At 41.0% G+C, this 27406-nt stretch overlaps 1 protein-coding gene across 1 annotated transcript; it reads left to right on the top strand.

The window, feature by feature from the left end:
- The first annotated feature begins 4 nt into the window (after window positions 1-4).
- LOC135939611 (uncharacterized) lies at window positions 5-27402 on the top strand. Its single transcript, XM_065484079.1, has 74 exons — window positions 5-124; window positions 178-211; window positions 265-506; window positions 1141-1372; window positions 1428-1492; window positions 1543-1648; window positions 1708-1949; window positions 3187-3336; window positions 3394-3433; window positions 3487-3551; window positions 3622-3724; window positions 3787-4019; window positions 4720-4842; window positions 4898-4934; window positions 4989-5053; window positions 5107-5209; window positions 5267-5514; window positions 6464-6562; window positions 6620-6656; window positions 6709-6773; window positions 6833-6935; window positions 6987-7228; window positions 7290-7394; window positions 7454-7490; window positions 7548-7612; window positions 7666-7768; window positions 8338-8582; window positions 8639-8785; window positions 8838-8874; window positions 8930-8994; window positions 9051-9153; window positions 9210-9460; window positions 9511-9630; window positions 9684-9720; window positions 9775-10196; window positions 10782-10880; window positions 10937-10973; window positions 11024-11094; window positions 11151-11250; window positions 11299-11543; window positions 11596-11706; window positions 11764-11800; window positions 11856-11920; window positions 12334-12436; window positions 12493-12866; window positions 13285-13321; window positions 13380-13444; window positions 13506-13608; window positions 20061-20311; window positions 20367-20492; window positions 20549-20585; window positions 21258-21322; window positions 21384-21486; window positions 21594-21844; window positions 21899-22015; window positions 22068-22104; window positions 22166-22230; window positions 22292-22394; window positions 22802-23046; window positions 23101-23223; window positions 23284-23320; window positions 23368-23432; window positions 23820-23922; window positions 23977-24227; window positions 24287-24403; window positions 24458-24494; window positions 25418-25482; window positions 25535-25637; window positions 25697-25944; window positions 25999-26136; window positions 26784-26817; window positions 26870-26937; window positions 26992-27094; window positions 27149-27402. The coding sequence occupies exons 1-74, from the start codon at window positions 65-67 to the stop codon at window positions 27400-27402; spliced, it is 9024 nt and encodes a 3007-aa protein (XP_065340151.1). The 5' UTR covers window positions 5-64.
- Window positions 27403-27406: the final 4 nt, after the last annotated feature.

The following is a 27406-nucleotide window of genomic DNA, read 5'->3' as shown; positions in this document are numbered from 1 at the left end:
AGCCGTGGAAAGCAGTCGCTAAAATGCACGAGGAACCAGCCTTTACGCTTTAGCCGCCGAGAAAATGATGATAATTACTTATTTTCCAATTCCGTGTTTAATCGCGGTGGCGTTTATAACGCAAGTGAGTAAATTTCAATATAATTTTGGTAATTAATTTATTAATTACATAATTAGTTTGGACAAGGTCAAAATTTTGATCAACAAACCAGTAAGTTTAGATCATTTTTAGCTATTTTTTGTTTTAATTCTCGAATTTGGTAGTTGTGAGCACCTTCAACCGCTCGCGGCGTTTGTACATTGACCAATGCTGCAGTGGATTTTCGTGCGACGCCAACAAAGCGCTGGCACAGAGAGTCGCGGGTGCCCCCCAATGGACTCCGTGGGGCTCGACGCTCTTCGTCACCATGACGCCGCCCGTCTTCTTCACGCGCACCTTCACGCCGACCGTGTTCATTCCAACCACGGCCGGCATTTTCATTCCAATAACAACCGTCGTCTTCACGGTAATATTTTTACTTCTTGCCCCCCTCGGGCCAGCTGCTAAATTGACCAAAAGACCCAAATATAAGCGAAACCACAGTAAAATAGTCCTCGGGTAAAGCGACCTGAGGAACGTCAGTGAAAGGGAACGGTGAAAAATCGCCGAATGTGCTCGAAAGATTGAAAAAAGCGTTAAAAACCAGCCTGGGAACGGATTTCAGGTCGGGGAACCCTGAAAAAGGTTGTCAGGGTATCCTAAGTAAAAGTGCAATCAAATACCTGTCCGATAAGGGGTCGTGCACAACGACCGGACAAACGGCTGAATTTAATAAAAATAAAACCTTTTTTAAATTTGGATTTTTTGAAAAATTGGGAGAAAAAAATCGTAAAAATTCGAAAAATGGTCCGATTTTCAAAAACCGCACACGGACAAACGCATCTTACCAAGGGGCGTCGATTTGAGATTGAATTGGCGCCGTCCGGCCCATAGGGCCCCGCCGGGGCCCCAAAAACAAACGTTTAAAATGTCACATTTTACGTTTTTTGGACTTGAAATGAGCTGGTTTTGATCTATTTACTAGATATTTGATTTTTTTAATATATAAAAAACACTTTATTATGCTCATTTGATAATTGGAATTTCTATAATTTTTCTAGACAAGAAGAACTACGAAAAAACCAAAGAAGAAAACGACGACTAGAACAACAACTGAGGCGACTACTACTGAGGAGACTACTACTGTGGAAGAAACCACCGTGACAGAAGAAACGACGACGGAATCCCTCGGCCCGTGCGCCGAACTCACGTGTCCAAGCCATGTTTGCAACAAAGACGACGGAAAGTCCATTCCTCCGCTCTACAGCAACAACGGCACTCAGTTTTTAGCAGGTAAAAATCCCTTAATAAAAAAAATTAAAAACAGCCCTGATTTAATTATTTCAAGCACCGTCTCCAAACGGACCATTGAAAATCGCATGTGGCAAACTGTATCTCTTCTCCACGAATTTGGTAAGAGAAAATTCATCCCAAAAAATTAATTATTATTTTTAAAATTACAGAAAAACTACACAGACGCTGGGAAGACTTGTTGCGCGATGAGCATGCGGCTGCTGAGTCTCGCCGCCAATTCCACGGACCAAAAATGTCTGTCCGAAATGGCAAGCTGTGAGTTCCGCCGCATTTTTCCTTTATAAATCAATAATCTAACCCCTAAAACCACGCAGTCGACCCGTTTTTCTACCAGCAAACGCGACTCTTCTGGACATCCGGCTCGTCGATGAACTGCAACTACTCGTGGTGTCCGTCGAACGAAACGATTTCGCCCGGCGCCCAGTGGATGTCCAACTTTCCCAGGTCTGCGTTTGCTGCCGCGCCAGAGCAGGACTGCGTGCGTTTGCTCTTCGACAGATCCACGCTTGCTCTAAATACGGACTACTGCTCCTCACTTAATTACTACATTTGTCAGGTAAAAGGAAAAAAATACAAAAAATCGTGATGATTAAAAAAAATCACTTTTTGACTCTGGGGGTTAATAGGGGTTGGGGGGTGAGCACCCCAAAAACTATACAAATCGCCAGGGGAAGTCAGGCCAAATCGAATGGTGGGTAGTTTTTGCATTTCTGATGTTTAGAACTCGAGATTTGGCGATTCAAACATTTGAAATAACAAATATCACGATTTTTTCCACTTTTTCGTATTTTGCAAACTCCAAATCTCGAGTTCTAAGAATCAGAATTGCAAAAACTACCCATCGTTTGACTCGTCTCAACCTCTTCTGACCAGCTGAAGGGTTTTGGGGGTGCTTACTTTCCTGCCCCGGTCGCTAAAATATTTTTAAAACTGAGGAAAATGCTATTGAGTACATTTTTACTACAGCAAAATTACCAAGGGGTTGAAGAGGGATTAGAATTAGTACCCCCTAAACACTTTGGCTGTTTAGTGGAGGTTGAGACAAGTCTAACGGTGGTCAGTTTTTGCAATCCTGGGGGTTAGAATCCGAGATTTGGAGTTGCAAAAATTATGAAATTTGAATAATTTATATTTTTCGTGTTTTTTGAGTTTTTTGCACCTCCAAATCTCGGGTTCTAACCATCAGAATTACAAAAACTAAACAACATTAGACGAAACTTAACTTACCCTAAAAAGCTAAAAGGTTTAAGGGGTGATAACCCTCCACCCCTCTCAACCCCTGTGGAAAAAATATCGCAGCAAAATGAACTTTAAAGCTTTTTCTTTGGAGATGTTTTAAAATATTTTAACAATTATAGGGCGGGATGAAGCACCCCAAAAACCCTTTAGCTGGCTGGGCAAGGTCAATACGAGCTCAACGATGAGAATTTTTTGCAATTCTGATGGTTAGAATCCGTGATTTGGTGATCTAAACATTTGCAAAAATTAAAAAATTCGTGTTTTTCGAAATTCAAAATGGACTTTCTCGAAAAAACTATATTGAAATTTTCACACAAGATCACACGTACCCTGGAAAACATTTTTAAGGGCGTTTCAGATTTTTAGAAATTTCGAAATAAAAAAACATCCTGAAATTTTCAAAAATAACCCTTAATAACCTTTGACCTTGACCAATGACCTCAAAATTGGTATTCATTCGATGGGGCTTGACGAGAGGAGTTCAAAAAACACCTTAACTTTTAAATTACATCAACCTATTGTAAAAACTTATTTAAAAATGTGCCAAAATTTAGGGTGACGTCGCGCTGATCCAGAATCAGGACTTGGTGTCCGTTTGGCCGACGACACCGGCTCCTGCAACAACAACCACAGCGACGACCACCACCGTCGCCCCTTGCGTCACACAAAAGTGTCCGGAGGGCATGTGCAGAAGAGACATGAATGTTTGAACGTGGCCTTTTTGCTTCGTTTTAATTTAACAATTTGCCTCTTTTTTGTAGAGCTCGGTCTTTGTGAATAATGCGGGCCAGTTTTTGACAGGTTTTTTGGTTTTTAATCTGATAAAACTTGCATTTATTATTTTTTTAAAATAGTTCCCTCTCCAAACGGGCAGTTTAAGGTGGCTTGCGGGCGCCTTTACCTGTTTTCAACTAATGTGGTACGAAATAATTTAAAAAGACGCGGTCATTTAGTACAAGAAGTGTTTTTATTTATTTATTTTTTAACAGAAAAGTCTGCCAGACTCGATTTCCACGTGCTGCGCGATGAGCATGACGCTGGCCACGTTCGCCGACCCTGCCAGGCAAAACTGCGTCAATGAGCTTTCGAACTGTACGCGATTTGGCCTTAATTTCAATTTAATTTAAATTTTAAATGCGTTCAATTGTACATAGTTGACCCAGACTTCGGGGTGGCCCGACAGTTCTGGACGTCGGGGGCGACGGTGTTCTGCACGCTGCGCTGGTGCACGACCAACACTGACGTGGCCAACATCGCCTGGATGGCCAGCTACCCCAAGCCGCAGCCGACGCCTCCCGCGCAGGACTGCCTGCGTTTGATGCTCGGAAAGGGTGTTTCGCTCTACAACACCGATACCTGCACCAATGTCAATAACTACATATGCGAGGTTAGTTTTTTTAGCCTAAAAAATATTTTTTTGATTTTTTTGGCCGAATTTTCAAAAAGGCGAAATTTTTAATGATTTTTACGGGCTATATCTCCGGTCCAGAGCAAAAATTCGAAAATAATGGCCTCTCGGTCAATGCGAAATTTATCTAGGAGCATTTTGAGACCAAATACGAGGCAATCCAATCAAAATCCTAGGAGGAGATGGATTTTGAGATTTTAAAAACGTGATTTTTGCACTTACTCCATAAGGATTACATGGAATACGAAAATTACTGTTTTTTTCTTAACGGAGAAAAATTAGCGGGTTTTGTTGACTCCATCGCACGTGTAGAATCACTAACGGTCTGGAAACCAATTTTCAGATTTTTAGCGCCCATAGAAAAATTTTAATACATTTTTTTCGGTTTTTTTGCTTCACGACGCGCTGGGTGAAAATGGTTTTATTTTTGTTAAAATTCAGCCGTTCATCCGATCATCGACCACGACCCCTCATCGGAAAGATCTCGAACGGGGCTCTGATTTGCAGTACCCTAACGACCTTTTTCAGGGTACCCCGACCTGAGATCCGTTCCAAGGCCAGTTTTTGTATTCTTTTTCAGTAATTTCGAGCATTTTTTGGCGATTGCCTGTCATCAACGACCTTCCTCAGGTTTCACGTGACCTTTTTTGCAATTTCTAAAGGATTTTTATTCCCCCAGGGCGACGTGTCTCTGCTCCAAAGCATTAACCAAGTGCAAAACTGGCCGTCGACGAACGTGCCGTTCACGACGACACCACCGTCGTGTCCTGTTATCTGTCCAACCTTCCAGTGCAACAGAAACGTAACAAAACTGAAAACGGCGTATTATTGGTTAATTTATAACCACGGAATTTCAGGCCAATTATTTCACGTTGAACGACGCGATTTTAACAGGTGAATTTTCCTGCAGAGTTTTCTTATTAAAATTTATTATTTTAATCAATATAGTTCCTTCGAGTTTTGGATTCGTGAAATCAGCGTGCGGCAAGGCATACATGTTCAGCAGGGCTAGCGTGAGTCACATGGCCATTATTTAAATTTAAAAAATTCAGCACGATTTTCGCAGGTGTCGCAAGTGGAGGCGAGTGTGGCGTGCTGCGAGCTGGGCATGAGTTTGCTCTCGATTGACAACCAAGCCGAGCAGGATTGCTTGCACAGCCTCAATATGGGCAAGTTAACTAAAAAAAGTATCAATAATTATTACAATTTAATTAAAAAAGAATCAGCGGACATGAGATACTCGACCCGAGCCTTCTGGACGTCGGGCAGCCAGCGGGGCTGTCCGTTGCGGGCCTTTAAATGGTGCGCCACGAACGAGGTGCTGACGCCGAGTGCGCTGCAGTGGGCGCCCGGACAGCCGAACCACGCAAACGGCGTGCAGGACTGCATCCAGCTGACCGTCAACCCCGGAGCAACCACCAATACGGTTCTTAATGACGAGTCTTGCTATACACCCTTCAATTTTATTTGTGAGGTATGTACCTTTATTCCATTATATTTGATTTTATTAGTAAACAAAAATTAAAATGCAGTTAGCTGATGGAAAAACTACAAATTTTGTGCTTTTTCGGGTTTTTCTGATTTTCAAAAATGTTTGCACGCCCAAATCTCAGCTTCTAATGATCAGATTTTCCAAAACCAAACACCAATAGACTAGTCTCAACCTCCCCTAGATAGCCAAAGTAGTCTAGGGGTGTCAACCCTTCAACCCCTTTTTTGCACCCTAAAAACGTATTTTTTTCAATTTTTTGTTCTTTCCACCTCACTGGGGTTAATTTTCATGGGGTTGACACCCTTAAACTACTTTAGCTATCTAGGGGAGATCATGAAGAGTCGAATGATGTGCGGTTTTTGTAAATCGGACGCTTAGAAGCCGAGATTTCGTGAAAAACGCGTTTTCTTTCAGAGACTGGCTTAAATAAATAAAGTATGACAACTAAATCTCAGTTTCCAAGAGTCGCATTTGCGAAAATTTCATACCGTTCGACTCGTATTCGTGTTCTATGATGCACTGAGATAGTTTCAGGGTGATAAATACTAAATTCTGTTGTGCAAACAACAAAATAATTGTAAAAATATCCGTTTTTTTGGGTGCAAAAAAAGGGTTGAAGGGATGATACCCTTAAACTACTTTGAATCTCTAGAGGAGGTTGAGACTAGTCTATTGGTGTTTGGTTTTTGAAAATCTGATCATTAGAAGCTGAGATTTGGGCGGGCAAACCCAGAAAAAAACCAAAAAATTATGTAACATTTTTTTAATTAAAAAAATGGAAAAATAAACCTAAAAATAACAAAAAACTGCTAGATATTATGTGGGAATCATGAACAATGGGCCATAATTTTAAGATTTTTTACGTTTAATTCTTAATTTTAACCTCTAATCAACACACTTTTTATTGATTGATCAATTTACATTTTCATAGGGTCCTGCATCCCTTTTAGGAGCAAATGCGACTCAAACCACGCCCAGTCCTGCTCCAACGTGCAATGCTACTTGCCTGCAAATGACTTGCGAGAAGAACGTGCGTTTCATTTATTACAATATTTGAATATTTCTAATTTAATCGCCTTCTTATTAGCCCACTTTTTACACCAGCAATGGAAAATATCTCTCAGGTTTTGAACCATATTTTTTTCCAGAATTTCCAGTAAATAATTTTTGTATTAGTTAATACCCAAGTTGGATTGCTAAGGGAAATGTGTGGCAGCGCAGTCATTTTTGGAAACGACCTAGTAAATTGAAAACTATTTCCTTTGTTGACATTTAAAATAAAATAATCGTTATTATCTAGAAAACATTCATTGACGCGCAAAGGTTCTGCTGCCAAGCAGGACTTCGACTCTTAAGCGCTGAAACGCTCGACAAATTCAACTGCCTTGCAGATGCAAATAAAGGTAAAATAACGGTTTTAATTTGACGGCCAATTTTTTTGCATTTTGCGACAGACAACACGCGTTGGCTTGGCCGCAAATTCTGGACTTCGGCAACGACCAGCAACTGTCCACGGGTTTATCGTTGGTGCTTGGAGGACCAAACGGCCATCGTAGCCGTGAACGACAGTTTTTGGCGACCTGGCCAACCTCAGGACGAGGGCATTTACGACTGCGTGCAAATTACGCTCAATGTGAGCTCCCAAAACGTACTCACCGACGAAAATTGCAACTCGCTGGCCTACCCCGCGTGCGAGGTGAGTTGGAAATTTTAATTCCATTATTTTGTTAAAAATTTTAATTGATTTTAAAAAATAGGGAACTCCTCTTCTGTTGCCTTGGTACACGACCACGACTCCTCCATCGACGCAAGATCCTCTGAACTGTGCGCCTTTGTGTCCAACTCAAGTTTGCGAGAGAAATGTAAAATTAAATATAAATAATTTGAGTTGCTTTATTTCATAAATAAAAAATTATTGTAGCCTCTGAATTACACCAGGGATGGAAGATTTATTAATGGTCTGTTAATTAATATAAATAATAAAACCTTTTCCTAAAAATGCGTCAATATTACAGAGTCTACAGCAGCAGGAACATTTAAAGAGTCTTGCGGCAGACTTTATCTCTTTAGCTATATCCAGGTAAATGATTATTCTTCTCGCGGATATTATTTTTAAGTGTTATACCTGCACAGATGACATACAATGATGCGTATGCCGCGTGTTGCGACTTAGGAATGCGCTTGCTGAGCGTCGAGGACCAGTTCAAGCACCAATGCCTTGTCGATCTCAACAATGGTGCACTTTTAATACTTTGTTTTCTCCTTAAAAAAGTCGCCCAATGCAAATATGAGCGAAATGCCGATTGCTTTGTCTCTAAAGAGTTTACTATTGATTTATAATGGAAGAAAAGCACTGAAAGTTAATTTAAAAACAATTGAAAACACGCGTAAATAGGAGAAAAGCAGCAAGAATTCTTTGCTGGAAGAATTCTCAACTCTCAACGCTGTTTGGATGCACGCAACCCGCACGTCAGCAGTTACCGTGCAGGCCATACAATTTACAACACATGATGCAACCACGACAGCGTGCAGCCAATCAGCGTCGAGGATTTTAAAAGCAAAGAATTCTTGCTGCTTCCTCCGATTTGCGTGTTTCCATTCTCAATTAAATCGGTTTAAATCAACTTTTAATGTAATTCTGTGACAATAAAACGAGAGATCAACTCTTTTTAACTGCGAGTAGGAACTAAAAAAATCAGTTGAGGCATTTAAAATGGGGTCCTTAAAAGGAAAAAGGCGTTCGGCGACTTTTTTTAGGTCTCTATTTTCTCCCAACAGCTAAAAATTCAATTATAAAAAATTCAGTTGACACCATGTACACGAACAAAGTATTCTGGACGTCTGGCAGCGACTTGGGCTGCCCATTTAAATTCAAATGGTGCGCTAGTAACACGTGGTTCTCCAACACTTCCGTCAACTGGTTGCCCGGCCAGCCGAACAATGCTTACGGAGTGCAGGACTGCGTCCAGCTTACCCTGACAAAGGGAACCTGGGCCCAGAGCACTTACAATGACGATCCTTGCAGCTTCACCTACTCCTTCATCTGCGAGGTGAGATAATTTCTTATTTTTGGAGCTTCCAGATTACGTTTTGTGTTTTTTTTTAGGGTGATCGTTCTTTGTACAGGGGCAGCTCCTTCTACACAACAACAAGTACAACAACTACGTCTACCACAACAGTGAGGCCAACAACGCCGCTCAACAGACCGTCCGATTGCGATCCCGTCTGTCCACCATTTTCTTGCGAGCGAGATGTATATTTAATATCTAAAAATACCAATTACTTATTTGATAAATTAATTACAGCCCTTTTTATTCACCACTGATGGCCGCTTTTTGAACCGTGAATATTTAAACGCATAAAATAATAATTAAAATATAATTATTTCTTTAAATAGTTTCCAAAGTAAATGGTATAATGCGTGAAGCATGTGGCAAAATGTATTATTTCAGTGTCGAGCAAGTAGGTTTATTTTTAATATTAATTTTATTCTAAAATTGTAAAATATCCGCAAAAAGGACTCGTACACAAATGCAGCGTCCACTTGCTGCGACATGGGAATGAATTTGCTCTCGGTAGAGACCTCCAACGAGCACCAGTGTCTGACAAATCTAAACCAACGTGAGTTTCACATTTAAATAAACCGAAAATTTCCGCAACTGACGTCTATTTCTCAGTTGACATGCGTTACGTGGATAAAATTTTCTGGACTTCTGGCAGCCAGAGGAGTTGTCCTTTTAATTTCCGATGGTGCACAGCAACTAACAATATCGCGTTCACTTCAACGTCGATCGCCTGGCAACCGGGACAGCCTAATAACCTGAACGACGTCCAAGATTGCGTTCAGCTGACTCTGAATGCCGTCAATTTGACCAACAACGGATACAATGACGAGCCGTGTCTCTATGCCAACCACTTTATCTGCGAAGTAAGATTTATTTTGTGATTTATGGATTTTTTAAACTATGGAGTTAAAAGAGTGACAGCAGTTTATTGTGGCGGACAACTACGACAACATCAACCTCGACAACACTGGCGCCAACCACAACCACTCCGATCTGCAATGCAATCTGTCCGCAAACTACTTGCGACAAAGATGTGAATTTCAAAAATCCTAAGGTTATTAATGCTATATAAATGTTTCGTTTCAGACGAAAATGTTCACCGCGGATGGAAAATTTTTAAGCGGTTGGTTTAATACAAATTGTTTGGGTATTTTAATTAAAAACAAAATCCTTTCAGATTACATAACAGTCTCAAATACCCTGGGAGTTTTGGCCGAGACGTGCGGTAGGCTTTACTTTTTTGGCAACAAAATGGTGTCGGCGACGGAAGCAAGGACAATTTGTTGCTCGATGGGAATGTGGTCGGTTGGCGTGGAGAGCCTAGACGAAAACAAGTGCATCGCCGAGATTTACGGCTCGCTCGGTCTGCCGACCAGAATTTACTGGACCTCTGGCAGCCAGAGAGGATGCAACCTGTCCTTTAAATGGTGCTCTTCGAACATCACTTTCGGGCCAACTTCAATAAACTGGCTGGCCGGACAGCCCAACAACTTGTACGGCGTGCAGGAATGTGTGCAAATGTCGCTGTCGCAGAGCAGTTCCGTCTCTGCTACGTTCAACGACGACCCTTGCTCGTTTTCCTACTATTTCGTGTGCGAGGTAAAACAGAATTTAGAGTTTTCATTAAATTCCTGAGGGTTGAATTAGGTCGCAGATCGAGACAGCAGCGCCACAGCGACAGGGTTGCCTGCTGGCACCTCCGCTGGCTGTCGCTGTGGCGCTGCTGTCTCGATCACGAAGTCAATCCGTCTAATTCAGCCCAAAGACCATCTTTGTCGAAGTTTCTGAACTCACCAATCGATTCCTGAGGGTCGAATTAGGTAAATTGGATGTTTTTTCCAAGAGAAACGCCCAGCGCGATATGTGGACTTTTTTTCCCGCCAAAACAATATGAATGCAAGAAGTGCGCATGCGTGAGAGCTGGCTGGATGTGACACAGAAGTCATTCGTACAGGCGGACTCTCTGCAAGTGCTCAAACCAGCTCTCACGCATGCGCAGTTCTCGAATTCATATTGTTTTGGCGGGAAAAATAGTTCTTACGTCGTGTTGTGACATTTTGGTCGGAAAAAATGGCCATCTTACCTTATTAGACCTTCAGGAATCGATTGGTGGGCACAGAAACTTCATAAAAGACGGTTTTTACGAAGTACCAGTGTGATTACAAACTCTGATTTAAATTTAAGGGTCCTGCATCGTTAATTCAAAGAGGCAGCACCATTTCCACGTCAACCACGCCTGCTCCTTGCGTGGCGAGCTGTCCTCAAGTACTCTGCGACAGAGACGTAATTATTTAATAAAAATTAATTAGCGCCGTTTAAAGATTCTCACGTGCGTTTAGTATAAAATGTTCTCTGCCGATGGAAAATATCTAGACGGTAATTAAAATTATAAATTTTTCAAATTAAATATATAATGCGAAATTTAGAAGCTGCACTGTCATCTGCTGGAGTTGTGGCTGAGAGTTGCGGGAGATTATATTTTTTCGGGAACAGAATGGTAATTTTAATATTGCGGTCGATCATGATGTATTTATATTAAAATGGTCTCGTCAGGTCAGCGCAAGTGACGCAAATTACTACTGTTGTTCCTTGGGGATGTCCTCCGTGGCTGTGGAAACCAGCGAGGAGAACCAGTGTCTCTCACGAAGCTACGGTTTGGTCCAGAATGAACGCGTAAAATATTTAAAATTTTAAAAAATAGCTTCCACGGGGCTGCCAAGTCGATTTTACTGGACCTCAGGAAGTCAACTGGGTTGCAATCTTTACTTCAAATGGTGCTCTTCCAACATCACATTCGGATCGAGGTCCATCAACTGGCTCCAAGGCCAGCCAAACAATCTGAATGGAATTCAGGATTGCATCCAAATGACCCTTTCCCCGGGAACAAACCCTCTGGCAGCTTTTAATGATGATCCCTGCTCGTACTCGTATTACTATTTGTGCGAGGTAAATATAGGAGATATTTTTCCACGAGATTGTTTTAATTTTGAGAAAATAGGGTGATCTTACAATGTTGGAGAGAAATTCGCAACTTGTTCAGTCCACTACCCCTTCGCCATGGACGCCAAACTGCACGCCGCGGTGCCCGAATGTCGTTTGCGACAAAGACGTAATTTTAGAATAAAATAAAAAATTCATTTGATTTTAACTTAATTTCTTTATCTAGCCCACTTTATACACGCCAGATGGAAAATATCTAGCAGGTATTTGTCAAAAACAATTCAATTTCATTTCCTTAATTCACTAGAATATTTTTAGTTCCATCTCCAATCGGAACTGTGAGGGACGCGTGCGGAAAAGTTTATTTGTTTTCTAATATACAAGTAATTTTCTTAATTTTTAAATCATTTTCTTTCAAGGCCGTGTTTGATGAAGTTTTTGAGCCCACCAATCGATTACTGAGGGTCGAATTAGGGAAAGTGGATGTTTTTTCCATTAAAAAAGTCCAGCGCGACGTGCGAACTTTTTTTCCCGCCAAAACAACATGAATTCGAGAAGTGCGCATGCGTGAGAGCTGGTTTTAGCACTTGCAGAGAGACTGCCTGTACGAATGACTTCTTTGTCAAGCTCTCACGCATCCGCACTTCTTGCATTCATATTGTTTTGGCGGGAAAAATGTTCTTCCGTCACATTTGGCCGGAAAAAATGTCAAATATACCTAATTCGACCCTCAGGAATCGATTGGTGGGCTCAGAAACTTCATTAAAGACTGTCTTTAAATAATAAAAAATTTAAGGAAACCCAAAGCGACGCTGCTGCAATTTGTTGCGAGGCAGGAATGAGACTAGTCTCGATTGAAACTCTAGCGGAGCACGAATGTTTGACCCAGCTGAACAATGGTGGATTATTATTCCAACCCTTACAAATCCACAAATCTAAATAAAAATTCCTGCAGTCGATATGCGTTACACGAGCAGAATGCACTGGACGTCTGGCAACCAGAACAGCTGTCCTTTCAACTTCCGGTGGTGTCCGTCGAACAACACCTTTTCCAACACGAGCATCAACTGGCTGGCCGGGCAGCCGAACAACCTGAACGGCATTCAGGACTGCGTGCAGTTCCTGCTGACGACCGGCGTCTGGACGGCCAGTTCGTTCATCGACGAGGCGTGCTCCTACGCCAATTACTTCATTTGCGAGGCTGACCGCTCCGTGCTGCAGAGCAACGCCGCCACCACCACCGCGGCCCCGGCCACCACAACCACAATCAATCCGGCCTTTGTCACCAGCTGTTTACCTTCTTGCCCGTCCTTTACCTGCGACAGAGACGTATTTTTTTGTTAAGATTGTCTTTGATGAAGTTTATGAGCCCACCAATCGATTCCTGAGGGTTGAATTAGGTAAAATGGCCGTTTTTTCCGTTACAAAAAGTGCAGCGCGACGTGCGAACTTTTTTCCCGCCAAAACAATTTGAAATGCAAGAAGTGCGCAAGCGTCAGATCTGGCTGGAAGTGACAAAGAAGTCATTCGTGGAGGCGGTCTCTCTAAGTGCTCAAACCAGCTCTGACGCATGCGCACATATCGCATTCATTTTGTTTTGGCGGGAAAAAAGTTCGCACGTCTCGCTGCACTTTTTGTAGAGGAAAAAACGGCCATTTTACCTTATTCGACCCTCAGGAATGGATTGGTGCGCTCAGAAACATCGTCAAAGATGGTTTTCCAATTTTATTTTCATTTTTTTGTCTAGCCTTCCCTCTTTACTGCTGATGGACAGTTCTTAGTTGGTACGGAATTGATGTTGTCAATAAATTATGGATTATTTTTATAACCTTTTGTTATCAGCTCCTACTTCGATGGGGATTGTGAAAGAGATTTGCGGCAAAATCTACTTTTTCGGCAGCAGCCAAGTAAATTAAGAAATGAAAATTTTTTTAAATAAAATTTGAATTTGTTTTTGTGGAATAAAAGATATCGTACGTAAGTGCCGCAGCCGAATGCTGCGATCTGGGAATGTCGCTGCTGAGCGTCGAATCGCAGGCGGAACACCAGTGCATCACCGATCTCAACAATGGTAGGGGCGAATCAAATCTGTTAAAATTGTAGCTCCCCCTCCTATGAATTTGGCGTGTATGTCTTTATCCTGAAAAACACCATTAATCGCAGCAGACACGTAAACAAAGGTCGTGGTCCTTTTTCTCCTCAAACTTTTAAAAATTTAGGTATGAGCAGATAACAAAGATTATGTGACAGTGACCAGTCATGCATTTTAAGTGCTTTATATTCACTTATTTTTATTTGTTTTGAGAAGAGTGACATCATGACATGTCAAATTTGCGACCCTTTTCTCGATTTTTCACTGTGAACGTGCACAATGAGTTGTCTCAGTTGTCAGGTGGCACAATATTGTTTGGAATGATATTTTTAGAGGAAAATACCCCAAAATCTATTTCGCAACGCCACCAATATATAAAACGTTTATTCTAAAATATCAATTGTCGCTAGAGGTCTAATTTTTGTCGGCTGCAGGATCGCAGCGCGGCTCAAGTCGCTCTCAAAAATCACGTTTTTCAAACAAAATTATTATTTAAGATGGTAACAGTTTGGCTTCACAAATTAATTAACTTTTTTGTGCCTTTCCTGTCAGACAACAAGAGCGTGACTCAAGACAGGAAACCGAAAATGGAAACCGGAATCCGGTCCTTTTCCTGTTATTCACACGGAACCAGAAATATTTTAACCGGGACTGAACGGGAAACCAAAAAATTTTGGTTTTTACTTTTCAATTTATTTATAATAATCACAATTTTCGAAGGAGCAAAAAAGCAGGATAAAAATTACATAGTGGTTTTATTATTAATTTTCAAGAACAAAAAATGACGTTTTCGATTTTTTGTGTTACTTGCACCTCCACTAACCAGCTCAAGTATTGAGGAATTGCTTACCCGCATCCCCTTTCAACCCCATTGCTACAATTTTGATAATAACAATAATTTTATCTTGCTTCTTCTCTGGGCTTTAAATATTTTATCCTAAAAACAATTCTAAATTAACACCTCGTACCAAAAATATTTTTTTTATTAAATGCAAATTAATTTAAAGATCCAGAGGTGTAACATTGTGAGATCAAAACACTCAGCGTTCTTATTCTTAGTTGACACTTAAGCGAGCGCCGAGCATTTTGGCTCCACCCACAGTGAGTATAGGAGAAAAAGCGGCCAACCATACTTTTGAAGCTCAACTGTGATGAAGACTAAAATGCTCGCTCGCTTTTTCAAGTCTCTCTGTGAGCGCACATCTCATTTAAGGACTCACAGACATCGCAGATCAGGGTTTCAGTTATCTTTGATCATTTTATAATTAATTTTGGATTAGACCTCATGATTTTACACACTCGGCGGTTTTTTTATTGATATTCTCGAGAGTAGGACGAGGAATTTAGGGCAAGCACTTTCTTAAGTCGCTAAATGAACATTTTTACTGTGTTTTGGCCTCGTTAACGCATGACCGCAGCAAAAAGAGGCTTCAATCAGTTTAACTTTGCTAAGATGAATAAAATTAAAGTGTAAATGTGAATAATCTCCCATATCTGATTAGCTATCTCCTTTCTTTACATTTTATATATAGAGAAAATAAATAAATAATTATGGAAAAATTACACTTCTCGCCACCCACACTTCTTATTAAGTGGCATTATTCTCATAAGTGTAACTCAGCGGAAACTGTAATTTTTCTGTAACAAAGTCTTTGTAATTTCTAATTATGGCTGGTGCATAATTTTAGTTTCATCCTAATAGACTATCTAGTCGCAGTTTTTAAAATTATATCCGGCAGGCTGGCTAAAAATTTGAGCAAAAAAGGCCATCTAAAATAAAATATAATTAAAAATAAAAGATCTGAGTCGATTTGTCTGATATTTGCGAGCAAACCAAACAAAAACAAATTTATTAAGCGACGCGCTGTGAAATGAAAAATTTAGACGCTCGACAAATCTGTCAACAATGACCAAACATAATAAATTGATGTGCGTCTTTACCTTCTGAAAAAACATCAATTACCGTCGCAGTGCAAACAAATAAATGAAGGTCGTGTGTCCCTTTCTGCTGGAAAAACAAATATTTTGTGTTCCCTTCAACCTTCCTAAAATGCTTACTTGTGTAGAAAACAACAAGCAGTATTATGTGACAGGTCGGTCCAGAAGTAATTTATTAGATTTTTGCTTTTGATAAAAGCCAAGTGTCAAATAAATAAGTGACACCCTTTTATTTATCCCTGAGAACGTACGCGCACAAAAATAATCAGCCAAATGAAATGGGATTTATTTTTATTGCTATAGAAACAACTGTACTCAAATTTTTTACGCGGAAAATGTCTCCAATTTGTTTCACTCCTTTATAAAAAAAGATTATTACCAAGCCTTACCAATTTTTTATTTAATTTCAAACTGTGCCCGGAAATGGTTTTTATCCTGCCACACACACGAATGGCCGCCGAAAAGGTCAATGCATTGATTGATATATATATTATAAATTTATTTTTTTTGCTCTTTTGATCCGTGTCCTCGGAGCGGGAAGGGCGCGCACTGCTGGCACGAATGCTGAATAACACCGCGACCGGATATTATGGGCGCACAAGGCCGCTCAAGGACCACTTGTCTCCGCACCATGGACTTTATTTTGAAACGCAAGACATTCGTCCTTGAAGCCAAATGACAAAAATACTGGACAGGTGCAAAGCAGCAAAAGTAGCGAGTCGGCGCCGATGCGCCTCTCAGCCAGTTGAGCAATTTGACATTTACTCGAGTCAATAAAGTAACCACGCATTGGCAGCCAGTATTAGATGTGTCAACTGATCAAATATACCTCCCTTTTATTGCTTTGGCAATCCTGAGAGTGCCTTAACAATGCGAGCTAAACGAAATGAGTTATTTTAGGATCAAATTATTGGTTTAGCTGCGTTTATCCACCCCAAAATAGGCAAGAACAAAAATATAGAACAAGTTTTGCTGAGAGTTCCTAAGTGAAACCGTCGTGGGTGGTTTACTATTTATTCCTATCTCGAAATTTCCCCCCGCACGTTCTGCTTATTTGCTTGCACCTTTATAAAATGTTCCTTTTCTTGTAAAATCTGTAAAATCATTCGGAAATGGCAAAACATCTTCCCTCAATTTCAACAATCGAATCCCTCAACGCATAAAACCCCTGCCAAGCCGATTCAGCGAGACAACACGCGTATAGAGAAAACTCAAGATTTTCTCGCTTCCTCGAGTTTGTTTTGTCGATTTATGCTTGCGCGGTGCAAATTAAATTAAATTCTGGGCCGCCCAGTAAATTCAACGTGTCGTTAAAAAAGAGATTGACTAAATCTTGTGGCAATGATGAATATTTTAACTCCAAAATTGGGTAATCTTTCATCATCGTGATTACAAAATAAAAAGCTTTGACTGCAGGAAAAACGAATCACCTTTCTTTCCCTAAAGTCAATGGCAATCCAGCGGAGCGGAGCCTCCCTCGACCAAGAGAACCAATGAGAAAATATGTGGGAGCCCAACAAAAATGTCAAAAGGTGATGTCTCGCTGGCAAGTGGTGTTTGTGCTACCTGATAAATACGACGCGACGTCCCACGCTTCACCCCGTATGGCGAGCGAAATTACCCCTGCAGCTGCAATGGCCGTCTCGCCGCCCGCTGAGTTCGGCAATCGTTGTGTTCGAATTTCGCGTCAACTGCAACTATGATGGAGAAATTTAGCGTGCATGGCACGCAGTTTTTTCCGCTCTGCAACGAATTCCTGATTTCATGAATATCGAATTTTCCCGCAAAATCGTTAAACACACATTACAGATTAGGTTTTATGGATGATTTTAAGTTAAAAATATATAAATAGCGCTGGAAATTTTGGAGCTCAAAAATTAGCATTTGTTTAAATGGAGGAAATACTTAAAGGAATTTTGCGGCCGCGATTTTACTGAATTTCTGCATTTCCCCAAGGAAAGACTCACGCTGTCAGATAGATTTCGATCATGTGAGAAAACGTGGAAATCCCGGAGAAAACTGGTAAAAACCTGCCAAATTTCACTTAATGATTATTTTAATTACGTTTCCATTATCATAAAAATTTGAATTTATGGCACGTGGTAACCAATATGAATCTAAAGGGCCAAAATTATTTTTCTGAGAAGATTCTCGAATAAATTAACTCAATTTTGGGCATTTTAATTTTCCGAAAAAAAATTAAGGTTCTCTAACGGCGACGAATTTTGTGCGAAAATAGTAAATTTGAGAAACAAGTAAATAGGAAAAACACCCCCAAACCCTTTAGCTACTCAGAGAAAGTTTAGATAAATCCAATGGCGGTTAGTTTTTGCAATTTGGATGCTTAGAACCCGAGATTTGGAGGTTACAAACTAACGAAATGTGAAACGTGCTGAGCACGCGACATGAAATCGGTCGAAAATGGCTGCTTCAGTTTGTACAATAGCGCTTTATACACGCGTGACTGACTAGGTGGTACACAACAATAGTACATTGTTGAGATTTGACGATCAGCAAGTGCTGCGTGTGTATGTCACAACATGCGTCTGTCCGACTACTCATACTCAACCCGGTCTCGGGTACATAATAGCGATTGAGCTGTCAGAAAAAGAGCGACGATGCTTTTCGTTTAATGTGCGCGCGTGACCAAACGCCAAAGGAGATCTTTTAAACGTGGTATTATTGTTGAACGAAGCCTATTATATAGATCTGTTTGAAAAATGCACGCACCTGTAAAGGGATTTGATAACATTTATTTGGTTTCTTTCCATGTTGATGGTTCAATTATTCCTTTTCTATGTATTTAATGTTTGTTTATCCTCCAAAATATGTTAACAACATAATTTGTCAAGAACATAAAAAGCCTAAAAAGAACTATATCTCTGTAAAACATCTCTCTGAAACTCGCTACCCGGGAGGGCAGAGCCGAAAAGAAAAGATCAGGAGGGGAATTAGCAGTACCAGAAAAACACATTCACAAAGTTTTTCTTGTCGAGATGGATGCGATTAAATGCTTAGTGAGTACAAAATCTCTGGAATCCCATTCAACCCCTATTACACGCCGTCTGATCACGGCACGTACCAAAGCACTTGCTCGGTTTGCTCACCGAAAAGGTTTGAAAGGTTCCACTTAGTGCGAGATAAAGTCGTATACAACACTATTCCTACTCTTAAACGACGCAATCGAAAACACAATTATTTCGGCTAGATATTCGGATCAAAGGGCTTTGCTTTATTTTCTTTGAATCCTAATTCTTAATAACAATGGATAAAAATAAACACATTCTTTTGCAAGGCCACAAACAGTGTGTATATCAGATCTTCCCTCATCCTCATAAATGGGCAGCGGGGGCGTGTGGGGGTGGAAATGAGCCCATCATATGCAGAATTTTACCCCAAGTCCAATGAGCATTAGGTTTTGACTGTGAAACCCATTGGAGCCGAGCTATGAATTTTTAAAGATGAAAAACGCGTTTGTGACATTTCATAATTTTTTGTTTTTGGGACCTGACCAGGGCCCTGAGGGCCGACGGATGGTGATTTTAGCGCCAGTCGATGCGCCTAAATGGGGCGCGTTTGCCCGTGTGTGGTTTTGCCAAATCGGACCGTTTTTCGAAATACAGTGAATTTTTTTCTGTGAAATATTCCAAAAAAGTCAAAGTTGGAAAATTGGTGGTTTTTTTTTTTAATTGCGAACCCGTAATGGGTTTCCACCAATTTCACACAACGCGCAGGACCAACGCGGGTCTGTATACCGATTTTTAGATTTGCGGAACCCATAGAAAAATTAAAATTGATTTTTTTTCGAGTTTTCAGCCGTGCGTCGAAAACATGTATTGATTTTATTTTTCTCATAATTCGACCGCTCGTGCTACTCTCGACCACGACCCCTCACCAGATAGGGATTTACTTCGGCTTTGAAGGGTGCTACCCTGACCACCTTGTTCAGGGTTCCCCAACCTGAGATCGTGTTTTTATACTTGTTATTTTAATGGAACAAATCATCAAAAATAGGGATTCTTTTTCATATGCTCAATCAAAAATTCACGTGAGATGAAATAAATGCACGATTTTTTTCATTTTATTGTCATGTTTTTGATAAATGGACTCATGGCACGCGTCCTGACGAGCAGGTGCGGTGTTGAAAACGCAACCTGAACTCCCGACACGCGCGCCTTTATACAGACACAATAGAGGCGAAGGGGTGAAAATTCTTCAATGGTCCATTGTAAAATATGTCAGAAATCCTGAATGTGAGGTCTGCGAGTGGATTTTATTTTTTGCTCCAATGTTGAGCCAGCAGCGCAGCCGCCAGTTTTTCGCGGCCGGAAAAATGTCCATTTTACCTAATTCGACCTTCAGGAATCGATTGGTGGGCTCAGAAACTTCGCCAAAGACGATCTTTTATAATTATCGAGCTCCTTTTTAAACTCTCCTGTTTACTGGTTGTGTCATTTTTACAATTTAATTTTTTATTTCGCCGAATTTCGCAGCCGACATGAAGTTCTCGAGCCGAGCCTTCTGGACCTCCGGCAGCGACCGGAGCTGCCCTTTCAACTTCCGTTGGTGCACGTCGCCAAACAACTCGTTTTTCTACAACTCGAGCATCAACTGGCAGACGGGCCAGCCGAACAACGCGTTCAACGCTCAGGACTGCGTGCAACTGACCCTGAACACGGGAATGGTCACGGCCAGCACCTACGACGACCAACCCTGCACATTCGTCAACTATTTCATTTGCGAGGTTGGATTTTACAATTAAAAAATAAAATAAAATGCTGAGCTTGGAATTTATTTAGGGAAGTCGACTTTTGCTGCAGTCAAACAATATTGTCACCTCTACATTGTCCACCACAACCACGACCACGGCACCGCCCACCACAGCTTGTCTTCCACGGTGTCCGGCTTTTAACTGCGACAGAGACGTAAATTTAATTTAAAAATAAAATTAACCTATGAATAATTTTAAATTTGATTTAAGCCTTCATATTTTACGAGGGATGGACAGTTTTTAAATGGTATGAAAACACAAATTTTCAGGTTGGTTAGACGGGATTTTTGTTTTACTGCGGCAAAAACATTAAAAAAGACACCAAATTCGATGGAATTGGAAATTTTCGTAATTTCATATCTCAGGGTCACGTCAGGGACATATCTTGAAGGTTTAATTCGACCTTCCTAGGTCCACCCTAGGCCATGTTGGTGTTTCTAAGCAAATGAAATGTAAAAACGAGCGAGAGGCGAACTGCGTATGCGTGGATGAGCCTCCTTGAGCTGGTTTTTAAATTTCCAATTCGAATTGCAGCAAAACTATCAGGGTTGCACCTTTGAAACTTGGTGTACTTGTGCAGAATTTCATGAGCTACATTTTATCCGTAAAGCCTGAAAAAATCGGAGGGGGCTATCATCCTTTAATTTTGAATTTTCGGAAAAAGGTCGCGAAAGGTGACCTTGACCTTCAACCTGCGAATTTTTTCTAAATTAAAAAGTTGTTCAGGATTGAAAACTAGGTTGGGAAGCAAAAATTTCAAGGTGATATCTCAAGCCAGTCAAGAGTTACGGTTTTTAGAATTCGATTTTCGGGGATTTTTGATACTGAAAAATATGGAACGCCCCCTTTTCCGAGCCTCAAACCTGCGGGAAGTCACAATCCTGTCCAATCGATTAATATAAATAATCGTCTCCATCAGCTCAACCATCGATCGGCATCTTGAAAGAGACGTGCGGGAAATTATACTTTTTTGGAAGTTCCCAGGTCAATCAAACCAAATAATAAATAATCCATTATTTAATTTAATTAAAACCTATTTTAACAGTTAGCCTACGTGTCTGCGGCCACGATCTGTTGCGATTTAGGAATGTCTCTGTTGAGCGTGGAAACTTCTTCGGAGCATCAGTGCCTGACCGACTTGAACAACGGTATCTAATTTTCCTCTTTTCCGAACGCCTGCGGAGCGAATGAGACAATCCGCGCGGCTTCCACGCCACGCAGGTTGCATATCACGTAATACAATTAATGCTTTCAGGTGACATGCGGTGGAGCGACCGCAGCTTTTGGACCTCGGGCAGCGACCAGAGCTGTCCGTTTAATTTCCAGTGGTGCACCGCGCCCAGCGCCTCTTTCTTTTACAACTCGAGCATCAACTGGCTGGCTGGACAGCCGAACAACGCCTTCAACCAGCAGGACTGCGTCCAGTTGCGCCTGACGACGGGCTCCTGGACGGCCAGCACCTACGACGACCAGCCTTGTAATTTCGTCAGTTTTTACATTTGCGAAGTGCGGGAAGAATATTTTGGGTTTTGGTGTTTTTTTAATTTGAAATTGAATCAGGGCGATCGGATGCTGCTGCAAAGCAACTGGCAAAACGTGCCGACCACCACGACGCCGCCCCCGACCACGACCACGACTTGCCAACCGAGGTGTCCGAGTTTTTCATGCGAACGAGATGTATAAAAGTACATTTTAAATAAATATTTGTTGCTTATATTTAAATTTGCAGCCATCTTTGTTTACATCAGACGGAAGATATTTAAATGGTTATTGATTTAAATAAAATATTAATGATTTGAAAATTATTTTATTAATTATTTTTTACAGTTCCACCCGAATATGGTGTCATTAAAGAAACCTGCGGAAAAATCTATTTCTTCTCTAAAGTTCAGGTCTGTTACAGCCAAAATTTATATATTTTAAATAAATTTCATGTGTAATTTAATTTATCAGGACTCTTTCACGAACGGGGCCGCAGCTTGTTGTGATTTGGGAATGTCCCTGGTCAGCATCGAGTCGCAGTACGAGCACCAGTGCTTGACTGACCTCAATAATCGTAAAAACAATTTAATTAATGAAGTTTCTGAGCCCACCAATCGATTTCTGAGGGTCGAATTAGGTAATGTGGACGTTTTTACCGACCAAAAACATCCAGCGCGACCTGCGAACTTTATTTCCCGCCAAAACAATTTGAATGCGGAACTGCGCATGCGTTAAAGATGGCTGGATCTGACAAAGACGTCATTCATACTACAAAGGGCTCAAACCAGCTCTCACGCATGCGCATACTTCTCCCATTCATATTGTTTTGGCGGGAAAAAAAGTTCGCAACGTCGCGCTGCACTTTTTTAACGGAAAAAACCTCCACTTCACCTAATTCGACCCTCAGGAATCGATTGGTGGGCTCAGAAACTTCGTCAAAGACCATCTTTATTCAATATTTTCATTATTATTTAAATTCAGTGGATATGAAATACACCGGCCGATATTTCTGGACTTCCGGGAGTCAACTGAACTGCTCCTTCAACTTTCGTTGGTGCACGTCCAACGCGTTTTTCACCAACACGAGCATAAACTGGATGGCCGGCCAGCCGAACAACGCGTTTGGCATTCAGAGCTGCGTGCACTTTCTGCTGACGACAGGCGCGTGGACGGCCAGCGCCTACGACGACCAGCCGTGCACCTACTTCTACTACTTCATTTGCGAGGTCAGATATAAAATCAATTAGAAGATCTAGATTATTTATAAATTATATTTTCAGGGCGACCGCCTGCTCCTGCAGAGCAACAACCCAACAGCGACGACAGCGCCGACCACAACAACTACGGCGGCTCCCACGACCACGTGTACACCCTCGTGTCCAGGCTATTTTTGCGAAAGAGACGTGAGGATTGAAAGAACAAAATTAAAATATGATAATTTGAATTTTTATTTATTTTTATAGCCGTCATTCTTCACTCCAGATGGAAAATCTCTTAGCAGTAGGTTTAAATTAAATTTTTTGTATATTATTTCTATTTTTTTTTAGTTCCAGCGGAGTACGGGTTTGTTCGTCAAGCTTGCGGCCGGCTGTATTTTATAGGAATCACGCAGGTACACTTTAATTAAGTATCAGAGCACACCAATCGATTCCTGAGGGTTTAATTAGGTAAATTTGATGTTTTTTCCGTTAAAAAAGTGCAGCGCGACGAAAAACGTTTTTTCCCGGCTAAACAAAATGAATGCGAGAAGTACGCATGCGTGAGAGCTTGTTTGAGCACTTGCAGAGAGACCGCAGCTGTACGAATGACTTCTTTGTCAAGCTCTGACGCATGCGCACTTCTCGTATTCATTTGTTTTGGCGGGAAAAAAAAGTTCGCACGTCGCGCCTGCACTTTTTTAACGGAAAAATATCAATTTTACCTAATTCGACCCTGAGGAATTGATTGGTGAGCTCAGAATCTTCTTTAAATCAATTTTAAAAATAATAAATACAACCAGGAAATTTACAATGACACACTGTCATACTGCTGCGACTACGGAATGACCCTTCTCAGCGTAGAATCGCAAGCCGAGCACCAATGCCTTTCCGACCTAAATAACGGTGCGTAAATTAATTTATTTTTAAAATTTTAGCATCGCTTTGACATTAATTTAGGTGACGCGAGCATGCGGTACTCAAACCGAATTTTCTGGACCTCCGGCAACCAAAGGGGCTGTCCGTTCAATTTCCGGTGGTGCTCGAGCAGCGGATTTTTCGGCAACACGTCCATCAATTGGGCCAGTGGCCAACCGAACAATGCGAGAGGCCTGCAAGAGTGCGTTCAGCTGACGCTAAACGCCGGCGTCTCCACCAACAGCGTTTACAACGACGAAGTCTGCTCCTTCGCCGCTTATTACATTTGCGAGGTGCTCTCTTCAAATAATAACCAACAATATAAATTGATAATTTTGATTTTTATCGGAAGGGCGATCAATCATTGCTGTGGAACGCAGGCACTGTGACAACAACCACGACAAATCCCCCGACTACAACTCGAGGGTGTACTTCTCCGAACTGTCCGGGCTTTGTTTGCGAGAAGGATGTAACGATTAAATCTCCTCTAAAGTTTGTTTTTGTTTATTTGTTTGTTTTGTAGCCTTCGTTGTTTACCTCAGACGGAAGATATCTCAACGGTGTGTAATCAAGTGTTTATGAAATTCTGTCGGCTTTATGATAGTAACAAGTGGCTATAGTGCGCCCCTTAGAAAAAATATCCCCCAATCGCCCAACCTGAGGAAGGTCGGTGACAGGTGACAGGTTGGGATGACAAATCATCGCCAAATGTGCTCGAAATTAGTGAAAAAGCATTAAAAACCAGCTTGGGAGCGGATCTCAGGTCGGGGTACCCTGAAATCAGGTCGTTAGGGTACTGCAGGTTAAAGCCCCGTCTAAGACCTGTTTGATGAGGGGTCGTGGTCAACGATCGGATGAACGGCTGAATTTAAACAAAAATATAACCATTTTCCTCTTTGCACTTTTTTCGGAAAAAAATTAATTTTAATTTTTCTATGGGCGGGAAAAATCTGAAAATCGGTTTCCAGATCGAGGTTGGACCTACGCGTGCGATGAAACAGGTGGAAACCCATTATAGGTCCCCGTTAAGAAAAAATGGTGACTTTTCAATTTCTCGTGTAATCCTTATGGGAAAAGTGCAAAAATCACGTTTTTCAAACTTCAAAATCTATCTAGTCCTAGGATTTTGATCGGATCAGCTCGTATTTGGTCTCAAAATGTTTCCAAATATATTTTGCATTGATTTATTGTGGGATTTTTTTGAAGTTTTCACTCAAACACGAGATATGATGACCAGAAGTTCTTAAAAATTATGACATTTTCAAAAATTCTGCAGGAAAAAAATTTATAAAAAACTTAAAAATGGTCTGATTTTGAAAAACCACACACGGGCAGACGCCCCTTATCAAGGGGAATCGATTGGTACTAAAATAACCACCGTCCGGCCCATAGGGCCCCGGGTGGACCCCGAAAACCAAAAATATCAAGTGTCACAATCACAAATCACTATTTTTTTCGAATTTAAAAATAAATACTATTGCAGTTCCAATCTCCGTTGGCTTTATGAGGGTAATATGCGGCCGACTGTACTTGTTCAGCACCACGCAGGTGAGTTCAAATGTGTCAATGCGTGGCGAAATGCTAATTAGGCTATAATCAGACAACATACACAAACGCGCTGGCCGCTTGTTGCGACGCGTCAATGGACTTGATCAGTGTCGAAAGCATCGTCGAGCACTCTTGCATTACAGACACCAACAATAGTCAGAGCAACAATTAAATGAATTAGAAAGGATTATTTTATTTAATTTCCTTTGGACAGACGAGCTTCGTTTTAACAACCGCGCTTTCTGGACGTCCGGCGTGGACGTCGGCTGTCCGTTCAGGTTTCAGTGGTGCACCGGCACGAAGCAGGCGTTCACCAACACTTCCATTAACTGGGCGGCTGGACAGCCAGACAACCAGTTCGGCATCGACGACTGCGTGCAGTGGAATTTAAACACGGGACAGTGGTCCGCCAGCACGTTCGCCGACGCCCCTTGCAATTCCTACTATTACTATATTTGTGAAGTAAATAGCAAAGAAATTTATTAAAATTAATTACAGAATTAATTTTGTTTCAAGGGAGATCCTGCGTTGCTGCAAAGCTCCGCGATGACCACCACCACGACGACAACAACCACGACGACGACCACTACCCTTCCCACGACTACTACGCCCTGTCAGAGTCCGCTTTGCTCAAATCCTAGCTGCAGCATTGATGTAAGAATTTATTTTTTAGCAGTTTTGATTAAATTTTAAAGGGAAAAAACTAAAATCTCAATGAAAAACGTAGATTTGGGGGCGGGAAACTTTAGGAACGACTCCAATGACGGGCAAATTTAGCGAAATTTAATTAAAATTAACAAAATATCATCTCCCTGGAGATGAGGGTTGATTTCGACCCCCTGAATAATTCATAAATATTAAGAAAGGATCCAAAAATGATTGAAAATTTCGTGGAAATATTGTAATTCTAATTAACAGTTAAATTTTGGGGCAAAAAAACACGTCTTTCAAAATTTAAATTAAAATTTCTCAAACGTTTGGAAAATGTAAGCTACCACATTTTTTCTTATTAAATTATCCACACTTTGGCTATCTCAAAAATTAAATTTTTGTTTCCTTCGATATGCAGGAATTTCTTTAAATCTTAAACCTTTGACCTAGGACGTTTGTCAGCGTGGCAAAGTTGTAGAAAATTTAATGTAGATAATTTTAGACACCTCATTTATCAATTTATCTTTACTCTAACTGAAAAAATAATTTTTTTACCTTAGGACTTGCCTTAGAATTTGTTTTAATTTAAAGACGAAATTTTTACAATCCTAGACTTTCTCATTCAATTGAATTTTGTATTTTGTTTGCAGAGTAACTACGTCAATCCAGATGGAAGCTTCAAACGTAATTTTTTTAATTCCTAATTAAAATAATTTTTAAAAATTCAAATAATCAGCAATTCCAAGCTCTATTGGCTACGTGAAGTACGCTTGCGGACGCCGATACTTCTTCAGCACCATATCTGTATAAATTTCAAAACAAAATCAAATAATTCCAATTTAAAATTAATTAATACAGCGATCGAAAAACGACGCTGCACTGATTTGCTGCGTTCTCGGCACGAAACTCGTCAGCATAGAGACAAACGCGGAGCTGACCTGTCTGTCCGACCTGAATAAAGGTGTGCAAAAATGACAAACCCCCGTGAAATTACTTTAATTCATATTTTAAATAGTGGACGCCAATTTGAAGTCGAGTCAAATCTACTGGACGTCTGGCACGGACGAGAACTGCCCGAACAAATACTTTTGGTGCGGCACCAACAGTCGTTTCGGAGACACCGCCTGGTCCACTGGACAGCCGGACAAGTACCTGCCACCCGAGAACTGCGTGGCCGTCGCCCTGAACGTGGACACGCCGACGCAGCGAGGCTACAGCGGAATTTTGGACACGACGTGCAGCTACAACAACCTTTTCATTTGCGAGTGAAAAT

Source organism: Cloeon dipterum, chromosome 3 (assembly GCF_949628265.1).
Source record: "Cloeon dipterum chromosome 3, ieCloDipt1.1, whole genome shotgun sequence".
Taxonomy (NCBI): Eukaryota; Metazoa; Arthropoda; class Insecta; order Ephemeroptera; family Baetidae; genus Cloeon; species Cloeon dipterum.
Note: the sequence above shows the minus strand (reverse complement) of the source record. Positions and strands in the feature narration are given on the sequence as shown.